This window comes from Colletotrichum fioriniae (genome assembly GCF_027942845.1).
Source record: "Colletotrichum fioriniae strain IMI 355084 chromosome Unknown scaffold_3, whole genome shotgun sequence".
Lineage (NCBI taxonomy): Eukaryota > Fungi > Ascomycota > Sordariomycetes > Glomerellales > Glomerellaceae > Colletotrichum > Colletotrichum fioriniae.
The window spans coordinates 746,753-761,839 of record NW_027076839.1 but is presented as its reverse complement, the minus strand read 5'-3'; the positions used below and the strand labels follow the sequence as shown (position 1 = coordinate 761,839).

The 15,087-nt window shown below is 29.8% G+C and overlaps 1 protein-coding gene across 1 annotated transcript; it reads right to left on the bottom strand.

Moving 5' to 3' along the window:
• Positions 1-12,544: 12,544 nt before the first annotated feature.
• N0V96_003101 (uncharacterized protein) lies at positions 12,545-15,053 on the bottom strand (the record flags this gene model as incomplete). The annotated part of the gene is made up of 2 exons (XM_065756739.1): positions 12,545-12,975; positions 13,103-15,053. 2 exons carry the CDS (start codon positions 15,051-15,053, stop codon positions 12,545-12,547), a joined length of 2,382 nt encoding a protein of 793 aa, XP_065614506.1.
• Positions 15,054-15,087: the final 34 nt, after the last annotated feature.

The window sequence follows — 15,087 nt, the reverse complement described above, 5'->3', positions numbered from 1 at the left end:
TGCGGCACATTGGTAAAATACCTTCTTATGGGCACACAAAGCACGCCGGTTCAACAAGTTCTGGGGCCATGTGTGGCAGAAGCGGAGACAAAGCTGATACACATACCCGAGATGTATTCTCGGTACAAAGACTCGAGGATTTTTGAATTTAAGGGTTACGTGGTTGGTTGTATTCAATCTATTGGCCCTTCTACGAGAGACATTGCTGGTAATCTCGGAAAAGTCGACGAATGGTCTTTACAAGTCCAGGTCAACTATCGATACGATCTTGGCGCTGCCTACGAGCAAAGCAGTAATCTTTTGAGAGCCCTTTTGGCCAGAGAAGATTTGGAAGTCTCGCGTCTTTGCTCCAATCAAGCGAGTCTCGTTAAATGGACAGGCTTGGCAAACTCGGGTGGTCCACAGGGAGACTATATCAAATGGTTTGATGAGTACAAGGCCGAATCTAAGGCTACCGAAAGTTCGAGGCTTGCCGGATCGTCTTCGAGCACTGAAGTCACGGTTCTCTACCAACTTTTTTCAAAGTATTCTGCGAAGCCAAGGGACAAATGGAAGATGGGAGTTGCTTCGGGTCAAGTCGAGAGGGGTGATTTCGTATGTTGGGTTCGAGATACAAAAACGGCATTGGTTGTGCGACCAACCGGGAAATTTACGAAAGGGCTGAATGACTACGCGGAATTCCAAGTCATCGGTACGGCAGTGATTGGCGAAGATATCGTCGACTCTAAGATTGATTATTCGCCACGATTAGACTTCTTAAGTGGGTACAACGGTGGTTTTAGACATGGAACAATGAAATTGAAGTTTGATGCTCGAATTGTATACATAATTTTGCCTTCAAGTTAGAACTAATTGCGGCTGTCGAGTTAGAGCTTGTGTTGGTTTGGATAGTGGTGCGAGTTGCTCCGCAATATTTAATAATGTTAGGTATGCAATAACGTACATGCATAGCGAGTCGCCTACTTTCCTTTCTTTTTATACCTCTTCTTTTTTATAATAACTTTCTTTTACGTATAATAATAAGTTCTTTTTTAAATAAAAATCGTATTATCTTTATATTTTAAATTATTAAAAAAGACTTAAAACTATTTATATAAAAAAGTAGTTTTTATTTATAACGTCCTAAAAATAATATTTTATAACCGATATATTAGTTTATTATTTTAATACAAAACTCGTATAAATTTAAAAAAAATAACTTTTTAAAAAAAAACCGTAATTCTCAAACGAGTTATTAACCTAATTAATTAAGGATTTTTATTACGATTTAATAATATATAAGATATAGCTAATTATTTTTTTTAATAAATATAACGGAACGCGTATTAGACCGCAATAAATAAAGAACTTTATATAATATTAATTATAACTAAAAACGTATTTTTAATATAAAATTAATTATTAAAAGGTATTAATTAAGGATTTTATAATTATTTAAGCCTAGTTTACCTTTGTATAAAATATAATTACGAAGTACGGAATATATAATAATAATATTTATAATTTTAATAAGACAGGGTTTTTTAATAAGAATATTTTTATATATAAAGGTTATTATAATTTTTAATTATTATAAAAGGCTTTATATAAGATAGCTTAGTAATTATAAATAGGTTTTTATTATTTAAAGTATATATATAAATAGCTAAGCGCTATTTTTATACGTTATTATTAAAAAATAAATATTATTTTTTTTTATAATATATTAATAACTAATTCCCCCTAAATAGTATATTTATTTTAGTAAAAAATAAATAGATTATAAATAAGATCGGCCTAAATTAGTTAAAGTATTTTAAAAAATTATATAAAGTTTTATACGAAAAGTATTAAGTAGCTTTTTATTTTTTAATAGTTATAATAGTTATAAATTAACTAAATTCGATAATTATTATAAAAAGTACGGTATTATTACTCTTTATATACTTCCTAATTTATTATATAAGCTTTAGCCTTTTTAATATTAACTATTTTAGTTTATTAAAGGTTTTATATAGTAAAAGAAATTAAAAAAAATAATACGGATATAGATTACGTATATTATTAAAAACGATTTTTGTTTTATTTTTTAAAGTAGTATTTTTTTGTTTTAATAAGTGAAAAATAATATATAAGCTAGTTTTTAAGTAAGTAGGTTTTATACTTTTTAATTTTAAAATAGTTATTTTTTTACTTAGATTTTAAGTTAAAAACGCTAATATTATTAAACTTATAGCTAAATAACCGAGGCTCTTAGGACTTAAAAATATTAATTATAGTATATAACGCTATATAAAGCTCTATTTTATTTAAAAAAACGGATTTATAATTATTAAAATAGCTTATTAATATATTTATATAAAGTTATTAATTTATAAGTTAAAAATATTAATAAGTTAATATATAAACTAGCTCTTATTAAAACTAAGTATTACGGGCTTTATATAATAAATAAAATACTAAGTAAGTACTAAAGGGCTAAAAAAAACCCTAATTACGTTTTAGGGGGTTACTTAATATTATTAAGGCTAAGGTAATTTAAATAAAAAAGGGGGTAGTTAATATTAGAAACGAAAATATATATTAAGAAAGTATTTATATAGAGGGGGTAAATTATATAAGTAGTAATATAATAATTATAAAAAAACTAGATATAATATATAAATATATTAAATAGTTTAGGAGACTTTTAAAAAAGAGGCTAATAAGTAGTTCTAATTAATTTCGTATAATATAGCTTAATTAACTTATATAAATAGTAAGAGGGTATTTAAAAGTGGGCGACTTGTTATAATAAGTAACTCGCTATGTATATACTATTATAACCTAATAAACATAATAAGGCTAAGGGCCGCCCTATAAGACCTATAGTAGCTATTATATTATATATATAAAAAAGAACGAACTTAAGATAACTCCTCTTAAAATAGAAAAACTATAAATAAGTTACGTAATTATAATTATATAATAAAATAAAAAACGGACGTTTATAAAAAAAATAAAATAGATAATTATATATAAATAGGACGGACGACCGTTTAATAAATAATTAAATAATTATAAATAATAATATTATAAAAAATATATTTATAAATAAGATTTATATATAATATAACTTTGAGCTAAGTTTAAAAATAAACTTTTTATAACTTTTTTTAATAATTAATTTAATATTAAATTTTATAATTATTTTTTAGCTATTTTTATTAAAAAGCTTTTTTAATAAAACTATGATTAATTATTAAAGCCTTATTTATTTTATAACTTATAAATATAATTTTAAAAAAGCTATTTATAATTATAATATTATTTACTTAGTATTCGTAACCTTAATTTTTATTAATATACTTATTATAACTAGCTAATTATAATATTTTAATTATTCTTATTTAGTAAGTTTATTTTATAAAGACTAATTAAGTAATACGAATATATTAATTATTAATAATAATAATACTAGGTAGCCTATTAGAGTAGCTATACTTATTATTTAATAATTATATAATATAATATTTAAATTTAAAAATAAGAACGAGTAGCTTTATATTTAATTTATAGTACCCTAACCTTTTTTAATATTTAAAACTAAGTACTCCCGAACTAGAACTTTATAATAAATCCTCGGATATATTCTAAAGATTCCTTATTTAAATTAAGGCTTACTTATATTATTATAGAACTTTTTTTATTATTAAAATAAATAAGGTTTATTATATAGCTTCTTTTTTAAAAAAGGACGCCCTTGCTTAGTTTAAACTTTTAATAAAAAAATTATTTTAAAAAATAATTATTATATATAAAATAAAAAATACTAAAAAAGATTTTTATAAACTATACTAAATTTGAGAAGAGAATTAAAAAAAACTTTTAATAATTTTAATAAAGAACGAGTTACTAAATAAAAAACTTATAAACTTTAAATAAAAAAGGTTTATTAATAAGTACGCTTTAGAGTTTTAATAAATTATTTCTAAGCTCGACTAGGGTAACGAAGTACTTATAGTATTATTTTATTATAGTTTAAAAAAAAAGTTAAAAACGAATTTTTTATATAAAAAATAACTTAATAAACTTTATAAGTATATAAATATAATAATTAAAATCGATAACTAATTTTATAAATAATACTTTAAATATAAGGGTTAGAATATATAAAATAACCGACCTAAACTTAATATTAAAAAAAATATCAACTTTTAATAATTATTATTAATTATTATAACGGACCTATAAATCTTAATATTATTAAAAAAAAATAACCCTATTAAAAAAAAGGATTTTAGATATTATAACTACGATAAGCTAGGATATATAGCTAAAAACTATTAATAACCTAAGTATATTAAATACTAGCCTATTTTAAAAAAAATAAATTAATATTATAAATAAAAAAAGTCCTTTATGGATAACTTTTTTAAATAACTTATTATAATAATAACTATCTCGTTTATTAAAATAGTAAAAAAATAAATTAGTTAATATTTAAAAAAAACTTAAGAATAATAGATAAATAAAATATAATATTATTTTATTATTTATTAAAATACTAGCCGTTATAATTAAAAAAAGAAATTATTTTAGTATATTAACCGAATACTCTCGAAAATAATAACTTTAAATATATTATTATACTTTCCTAAATTTATAAAAAATATAAAAAAAAGGCTAAAACAGACCCTATTATAAAGGATATTCTTTATTTTTTTAAAAAAAGAATTATATAGAGATTCTAAATAAATATAAGGGAGTAACTTCTTAAGTTTAAAAAAAAAGGCCCTAATATAAAAAAAAATTCTAATTAAATTTATTTATATAATAAGATAAGAAAATAGCAATAAGAAATTTATTTATAAAGTTAAGAAATAGCTTAGGGACTTATTATACGAAAATAGAATTAAAATAATTAAGAGATTAGATTTTAATTTTAAGGAAATTAAAGGAAGGATTAATTTTTTAACTTAATGAAAAAACCCTATATAGGTTTTAATAACCTTATTTTTAATAAAAAACTATTATATAACTTAAATAAACCTCATGATATTATTTAATAACGTACTTAAATAGAAATTAGTTATAGATCCTATTTTAGTATTAATAATATTAGTTCTAAAAAGGATTTTAACGAGAATTAACATAAGAATATTAACTTATTTAATAATAAATAAATATTATAGTTTTATAAAATAATAAAACTTAAAAAAGTTCTTATAATACCCTAAGTAAAGGGAGATAGTTCTTTATTTAATACTAAGGATATATTTTATAAAGAATTATTTTAAATAGAGTATTTAAATAATAAATACTTTTAGTACCTTTTTACTTAAAAAAAAATAGCTATTTTTATTTATAAAGACGTAATAATTAACTTATTAAGAATATTTATATTAAATAATTAGTTACTAAACTAGACGATTATATATTTTAATAAGATTTATAAAATAATATTCGGACTAAGTCTAGACTTCCCTATATAATATTAAAATAATAATAATATAATATAAATTAATTATAAATACGATTAGTATTAAATTTATTATATTTTTAAAGTATAAGCTTAAAAAGAATAATAAAAATAAATAAAATAAAGGGAACGATTAAAAAATAAAATATTAAAAAAACTAAAAAAGCTAATTGTAAAAGAATAATAAAAAATAAATATTAAAAAATAAGTTCTTATATATAACTAAATAATAATACGACGTATATTTATTAATTAAACTTAATATATATAGATAATAACTATATATTATAATTAATAGTAGTATATAAAAAAACTTTATATTACTAAGAGTAATAAATAAATTTAACTTATTATAAATATAAAAAAATAATTTATACTGATTATAAATAATAATAAAAAAAGAGTTAATTATAATAATAAATATATTAATTAAAAGACTATATACTTCTTAATATATATTAACAATTATCTAAAATAATTATAATATAATATTACGGAAATAAGAAATATTAATATTATCTTAGGAATCTCGTAATTATAAAAAATATAACTTATGGATAAATTAGATTACTAGCTAGGTTTAATAAGTAAATTTAGTTATTAAACGACCTAAGAAAAAAGGGTTTAAATAAATTTATCATAACTCTTAAAAAAAAATATAATATATAGCTTTTATTAAAATAATAAAAAAGTTTTAAAAAGTTCGTATTTAGTATAAATAATTAGAAATTAGAACGATTTTAAACTATACTTAAGGAGTATTAAAAATATATAAGATTATTTATAGAACTTAAAAAAATAGGATTATTAAAATATAGTAATTAGGATATAAAGATTGAACTTAAAAAAAGAACGTAATTTAAGTTCTTTTTTATATACCCTATAAATTAAAAAAAAATAAGACTATTTTAACGAATATATTAATAAAAAAACTTAAAAAAAAGATATATTTGACTTTTAAAATCCCCCATGGGATTACCCCTATTTTTTATATTAAAGAAAGGAAAAAAAAGCTAAAACTTATTATTAATTATAAAAACTTAATAAAATTATAAAAAAGAATTATTATTTTTTATTATTTATTATTGAGCTTAGAGATTTATTATATAAAGCTAACTAATTTATTACGATAGATTTTAAAAAAGTATTTAACTAAATTAAAATTAAAAAAAGAAATAAGTAGAAAATAGTATTTCGGATTCGTAAAGGACTTTTTAAGTATCTCGTTATACTTTTTAGACTTATTAATATTTTAGTAATTTTTTTAAATAATAGTTAACTATATATTCTAGGAGTTTATTAATATTTTTATTATTATTTATATTAATAATATTTTTTATTTTCTTTTTTAACTTTAAAATATATAAAAAAGTATATTTATATAATATTTTAAAAACTTTAAGACGCTAAGTTATATACTGAACCCTTTAAATATAAGTTTTATATTTAAAAAAATAGATTTTTTTAAATATATTATTATATTAAAATAAATTTATATATAAGTATTTAAGGTAGAAATAGTTAGGGATTAGTTTATATTATAAAACGTTAAGGACGTATAAAAATTCTTAAAATTTATTAATTTTTATTAATAATTTTTTAAAAAACTATGCTAATATTATTAAACCTCTTAATAATTTAATATAAAAAAGATAACCTATTTATTTAGAACTCTAAATACGAAAAAGTATTTATTAAAGTTAAAAAATATAGTTATTTCCGAACTAATTATTATAATTTTAAATCCTTAAAAACCCTTTAAAATTAAGACCGATACCTCGGACTTTATTATAAAAATAGTTTTAAAATAATAAGATAAATAAAAAAAACTTTATTTATATTATTTTTATTTTAAAATATTTTATAAAATAGAATTAAATTAGTAAATTTATAATAAGGAACTAATAGCTATTATTAAAATATTTTAAAAATAGAGATTATAATTATTTAAAACTAAGTATAAAATTACGGTTTATATAAATTATAAAAACTTTATAAACTTTATAATAAATAAGAATTTAAATAAATAATAAGTTAAATAGAGCGAGTTCTTATCTAAGTATAACTTTTAAATTATTTATTAAAAAAAGTTTAGAAAATAATAAAATAAACGCTCTTAATAGAAGACTTAATTACGAAGTTATAATCTCTAAGGAAACGTAAATTATTTTTAAAAAAAAAGATAGTAGCTTTATACTAATTATAAAGCTTTTTATAATAATTAAAAGGATTAATATTAGCCTAATTAAAAAAAATAACCCCTAAGCTTATTATAGAAATTTATAGTATATTTATATACGGATATTAAAAAAGTTATTAAAATATAAAAACGGATTTATTAATATTATAATAAATCTATTATATATACTAAAATTATTAACGTAATTAAAAACTATATAATTTATAAAAAAAATAAAAATAGCCTATATAAACTATATAACGAGCTATAATTATTATAATTATTTATAGAAATATAATAATTAATTTTATAAAACTTTATTATTAAATTACTAAAGTTTAAAAACTACTTACGAATATATAATATAATAATATTTTAATTATAATCGATTAACTTACTAAATTCGCTCACTTTATACTTTATAAAAAAAGCTAGTAACGTAAAAGAATTAATATATACGTTCTTTAAAAAATATTATTATTATTTATAGTATATTAAAAAAAAATTATTTTTAATAAAAGTACTCTATTTATTTTAAAGTTTTAAAAATCCCTAATCTCATAACTTAGTATAAATTATAAATTATTAACCGCTTTTTATTTATAAACTAATAGGTAAATAAAAAGAATTAATTAAATTTTTAAAATATACCTCCGTTATTATATAAACTATGGTTAGAATAATTAGGTAATATTATTACTAATAGCTTAATTTATATATAATAGTATAGTTAATAAAAATATAAGAGAATCCCCTGTTTTATTTAAATTATAAATACTAACTAATAGTATATAAAAAAAATATAATAGGGACCATAAGTTATTAAAATAATAATAAACGTAATAAAACTCTAAGAAATTTAAAAAAAAGTATTTTTAAATCTTGAGTTCGTACGCTAATATATAAAAAAAAACATAGATAAATTAAGGATTAAAAAACTAATTTTAAAAAAAAGAGGGATAGTACTTATTTTTTTTATTATAATATTAAAACGAAATAACTAAGTAATAAATTAAATTATAAAAAACTTAGATTTTTTTAAAATTATTTAAAAAAATCTTAAACGTTAATTATAAGTTAAGACTCTTAGATATAATAAAATATTATTTAGTTTTTTATATCTTATTTTTTAAACTAATACTTAAAAGTATATATATAAAAAATTATATTATAATAAAACTTAATAAATTAGAATATAAAGTTAAAAAGGTTATTAATTATAAAATTAAGGATAAAATATAAGAATTTTTTATTAAATAAAAAAAACTACGAATATAAAAAAAATATATAAGAATTTATTATAAATTTTTAGAACTCTTAATAGTTTTTTAAGGAGTATTAAAATTAAAATTAAAACTAAAACTCCTAGTTATTATAGCGTTTTAATTAATAACTTTAAAAATATTATTAGTTTATACTTTATAAGTTATTAATAAAGTATTTTTAATATTTTTAAAAAAAAATTTTAATATAATATAACTTTTTTTAAATATTATTCGTTTTTAAATATAAAAACGCTTTAGTTTAAATAACGATTTATTTAACTTAGCTTAAGCTCTTTAATAAGTTTTAGCCTTTTTTTATAACTCTATAGCCCTTTTTTTAAAAAGCATAACTCCTCTATTTACTCTTTATAATTTAATTAATTAAATTCTATTACTAAATAATTAATTATATTAAATTAGCTTAGATTATTAAATAAGGGTTATAATTATTTATAAGTATAAATAACGTTAATAAAAAGTATTATATAATATATTTAGGTAATAATATGTTTTATAAACGTCGGAATTAAGAAAGATTAAATACTAAATATTATATAAACGATAATTTAAATAAAGTATTATTTTTATATTTTTATTAAAAAAATAAATAATACGTAATAGTTTATAACGAAATATAACTATTTAAAACTTCGATTTTTTAATTCGACTTAATATTATATTAGCACATTTTTTAATAAAATAAATTTAACGATTCCCTAATTTAAAAATAAACGATTTATTTATAAGCTTAGAGAACTAGATTTTTAAAAAAAGAAATTAATATTATAACTTAATAAATATAATAAAACTAGGGGCCGCTTTATAAAACTTATAGTACTATTATATTATATATATAAAAAGAACGAACTTAAAATAACTCCTCTTAGAATAAAAAAACTATAAATAAGTTACGTAATTATAATTATATAATAAAATAAAAAACGGATATTTATAAAAAGAATAAAACGGATAATTATATATAAATAGGACGAATAATTATTTAGTAAACGGTTAAGTAATTATAAATAATAATATTATAAAAAATATATTTATAAATAAGACTTATATATAGTATAACTTCGAGCTAAGCTTAAGGATAAACTTTTATAATTTCTTTAATAATTAACTTAGTATTAGATCTTATAATCGCTTTTAACTATTTTTATTAAAAAGCTTTTTTAATAAAATTATAATTAATTATTAAAACTTTATTTATTTTATAACTTATAGATATAGTTTTAAAAAAAGCTATTTATAATTATAATATTATTTATTTAGTATTCGTAGCCTTAACTTCTGCTAATATACTTACTACGACTAGCTGGCTATAATATGTACGTTATAAGAAATCGTTTATATTTAGGAAGAGGTGATAGGATTCACTAGCTATAGCAACTAGATACAGCTATCACTTTAGACCATGAATAAATCTACTGTGACTGGCAATTATGCTAATAGAAATGGGTGCGGTTAGCGACAAAGAATTATACTGGGACTTTGCGAAGTTCTGAGAATTCAAAGGATTTATACCCTGCAGTTTGGACTCAGTGAGACGGGGATGAAAATCTGGGGTTCGGACGACTGTGCGTCAGAGCCGAGTGATATCAGTCGGTAATCGACGTAAGACTGGCAATTGAAATAAGTGTAAGAAGTACGAATTCCCAAAGCTCATAAGATTGGGAGGTGGTAAAAGCGTTTGCAACAGGTCAGGCGAAATGCAAAAAGGCTTCTCTGTACTAGGTACCATCTACGAACATAAACTTTGATGTTTACCAGCAGAGGCCCCGGGATTCCAAAGAAGGCGGCAATCATAACAAAGCTACCCTGATCCCAGGACCGGATCCAGAAGAGGCAGTCCAGTTCCGATTGCAAAGCCTTTCCGAGAATTATGTGGTATGAACTTGGTCACGCTCTTCACAATTCTTGATCGCCCACTGATCATGTTTAACCTACCTAGGCAACTTGAGCCAGCCCGCAAGACCCCCATGATCCGTACCACTAGCCAATGTATCACAAGATCACAATTGCGGCTGTTCGTCTTGGGCCAAGCACTTGCGCCTTTCCTCATCTCAGCTTCGTCCGAGTTGTACGGGAGAAAGCCTGTCTGGATTGTTTCGTGCTGCTTCCATCAGCTTTGGAACGCACTCTGTCCCATCGGAAAGAGTGCGCCCTTGATGACTGCTGGAAGCTTCCTGTCCGGTCGCGTAGCCAGTGCTGGTATAGTGGTATTTTATTCCCGAATACATACTTACTGATACCTTAATATGAACTGACGATGGTTGATAGTTGACAGGTCCCATCATGGCTGACATGTACCGGGCCAAAGACCGTGGTAAATCTCTTGCAATAGCATTGTTCACCCCATATTTTGGTCCTGCGCTCGGCCCCATCGTTGGCGGGCATGTGTCGGATCATATCGAATGGCCGTGGCTGTTCTAGACATTGTCCATAGTCTCAACAGGGAACACATTGATCGCATACTTCTTGGTCCATGAGACCTATTCGCCGATCTTGCTTCAGCGCAAACTTGAAAGTCAGTCCTCGAGCAGCCGCAATCGCCCAGGTCCGCCATGGAGGAGAAATATCCATAATGGGCTTCCCAAGGGACCATCAACTCATCTTCTCAGACCGATGAGAATCCTGACCAGTCGTCCAATCATCCTGATTATATCATGGATCTGGGCAATCAGCTTCGGTCTCTACATTCTCGTTTCCTCGTCATTCGCCAGCCTTTGGATGGACAGATATGATCAATCAGAAACCCAGAGTACGCTCAACTAAATCGCTCTGGCGATTGGTATCACGATTTCTTCCCAGGCGGGGGGTCCACTCATGGATTACATATTCCGATATCTCCAAGGCAGATCCGATGTCGAGATTACCCCGGAGTCTCGAGTGCCCTACCTCATCTTCGGTGTCATTCTTCTCCCCGTCGGCTTGTTCTGGTATGGATGGGCGGCAGAAGGAGGCATGCATTGGGCCCTTGTGGATGTCGGCGCCGCCATCTTTACTTGCGGAACGTTTATCACGGGGTCCGCTGTAAACGCTTACCTGATCGATGAGTTCAAACACGCTGCATCGGCAAGCGCAGCAGCACGTATGCTGTCCAACGTCTTTGGTTTCGCTTTCCCCATCTTTGCCCCGCAACTCTTCAACAAGCTCGGATATGGTTGGGGTAACAGTCTGATGGCATTTGTGTTTATAGTAGTTGGTCTGCCATGCCCCGTCATTCTTTGGCTCTGGGGCGCGAATCTGCGGGCTCTAGGACGAGGAAATCAAGATTGAGTACTTTCAGGCATCGCAGTTATTATCATGGCCAGCTACGGAGAATGAAGGTCCAAGGGGTTAAGGGTCACAAGACCGGTACGCATGTGGTTTGCAAAAGACGTTGAATTTCATCATATCTCAGTCATTAGATCCCCGATTAGTCTAAATTCACAACGATTACCCGAGCTTAAAGCAATGGAATAGACCAATAACAATTACTACAGCCGCCTGGAAACGGCTACCTTCCTAGCTAGACCTGGAGTCAACCATGAACCCAATATTGTAAGAAACGCAACCCATATGTAGAGCCCGTTGGAAGAAGTGAATAAGCAAGCTCCTCGATTTGAAGAGCCAGTACATGAGAAGAAGAGTCTTTTTGGCCACCAAGTTCTCTTACAACAGGAAGACGAATCCAGCAACTGCGCCCAGAGCCACGCCGACGAAGCCGAACGGAACAGAAGATCTGCTGGAACCGGCAACGGTAACAACGGGGGGCTTGGCGCCTCCTGTGGGAACACCACCGCCGGGTGCCGTGGGGTTGACGGAAGGCTGGCCGGCAGGAGGATTGGCAGGGGGTTGGCCGGCAGGGGGCTGAGCGGAGTTGACGGGAGGCGAGACTGGCAGGGAAGGGTTCAAAGGAGGCTGACCGGCCGGGGGCGTAACGACAGGGCCGGAAGGAGGCGCTCCTGAAGGAGGCGCTCCTGAAGGAGGCGCACCAACAGGAGGCAGAGCAGAGTTGGAAGGAGGCTGACCGACAGGAGGCTGAGCAGATGGGTTCAGGGGAGGCTGACCGACAGGAGGCTGAGGAGATGGGTTCAGGGAGGCTGTCCGACAGGAGGAGTAGCCGTAGGCATAGCGGGGGTTTGCCGGAGGGCTGGCGGGGGGGCATGGCCGGGGCGGTGCCGGTGGGGTACGGAAGGGTGCTCGGCGGCTGGGGCTTGGGGCAGTCACCGTTGCAAGGTGTGACGACCTTGCACTTGTCGTCGGTGCACTCGTACTTCTTGTTGACGTCGGTGTACGGGCAGGTCTCGTGCTCGCACATGTCGCCGGTGCAGACGTACTTCTTGTAGCATTCATCTCCCGAGCAGGTCTCGATCTTGCAAGCATTGCCGTAGCAGGTAATCTTCTCCTTGGTGCACTCGTCTCCCTGGCACTGAGAGTATCCGCAGAGTCCGCTCTTGCAAATAATCTTGCGGCCGCAGTCGTATCCGCTGCAGGTCTCCGGGTGGCAGAGTCCGTCCACGCACACAAGGCGACGGCGGCACTCATCACCGTAGCAGGGGTAGTCGAAGCTGACGTAGTCACCGTAGCAGACGAGCTTCTTGTAGCAGTCATCGCCGTAGCAGGGCTGGCCGTAGCACTGTCCGTTGCTGCAGGGGTTGGGCGCGGGAGTCTCAGTAGGGCAGTAGGTGGTTGTGACAGTGGTAACACCAGTAGTGAGAGACCCGATGGCGCAGGTCGAGACACCAGGAGGGCAAGAAGTGACGGTTCCAGTAGTCGTGGTTGTGAAAGAAGTAGTCACAGTGGCAGACGCGGTGGTTCCACCAGCCAGTCCGAGACGGATGTAGATGGTGAAGCGGACGTTGAGGCCGATGAGTTGACGTCTGGTAAGTCCAACCTGGCCACCGCAACGCTCAGCGCTGTTGCCACCGCAGGGAATGTTGCACTGGTCATCGGGAACGGAGATCTCGTTGACAGAGTCCACAGTTGAGCCACAGAAGCAATCATTGGCGAAGAGACCGACGTACTTGCTGGATGGGCAAGCAGCAATGCAACGCTCGATGGTCATGGACGCAGCAGACTGAGTGAGAACAAAGGTCGGGAAGCTTGTGGGAGAACGGAAGCAGCCCAAGTAGCTCGCATCACCAACAGTCAGAGGGTTGACGGACGCGCTGGAAGACGCAGCAGCACTGGAGGTGGAGGTGGAGGTAGAGCTGGAGGAAGAAATTTGCGTGTCAATGGTGGACGTGGTGGGAACGCTGGTGACGCCCTCGGACGTAGAGCTGATGGTTGTGACAAAGGTGCTGCCATCGCTGGTGAAGCTCGATGTGGACAAGATTGTGGATGTGAAGGAAGAAGCAACGCTGGTGGTGATGACCGAAGAGGTGCCTGATCCGATGCTCGTGGTGACCGAAGGGACACTGGTAACGCCAGAGGTGACGCTTGAAAGGGTAGTCACGATGGTGCTGCTACCGCTGACGAAGCTGGAGGTAGAGAGAACAGTCGAGATGAAGGAAGAGGCGATGCTGGTGGTGCCAACAGAGGTCGTAGCAGATCCAACGCTGGTGGAGACGGAGGCCACGCTGGTGACTCCAGTGGTGGCGGAGGAGACAGTGGAAGCACCTGTGCTGCCTGCGGCCGTTGAGGATGAGGTGGCTACGGCCACAGTTGAGGTGACACTTGAGGCAACAGAGCTGACTGTTGTAGATGGGAAAACAGTCGTGACGCCTCCTCCGGGAAGGGTTGAGACAACGCCCACGGGGTTGAGAACGAGGGTTCCGACGGGGAGAGCAACGCTGACGCCACCACCACCGACGCCGACGGTAGCAACACCGCCAATACCGACACCGACTCCGTTAGTTCCGGCTCCGACGGTGATCGGGATGCCGCCAGCACCGACAGAGGCTGCGACACCTCCTGAGTTGACACCAGCAGTGACGGTGGCTCCGGCGGCACCAACAGAGGCGGCGATCGTGGATCCAACGCCAGCAACAACGGTGGCAACACCGCCGAGGCCGATGCTGACACTGACAGTGTTGCCAACATTGGCGCCTACACCGATGCCTGCAATCGTTGTGGTAAGACCGACGTTTATGGGAAGAGTGGGAAGCGGGAGCCCGAGAACCTGAGCCGCAGATCCCTGGGCCAGGAGGGCAACGGCGGCGATAGAACGGAGCGCCATTGCGAAGAGAGTGACAAGAGCGATTACTAAAGAA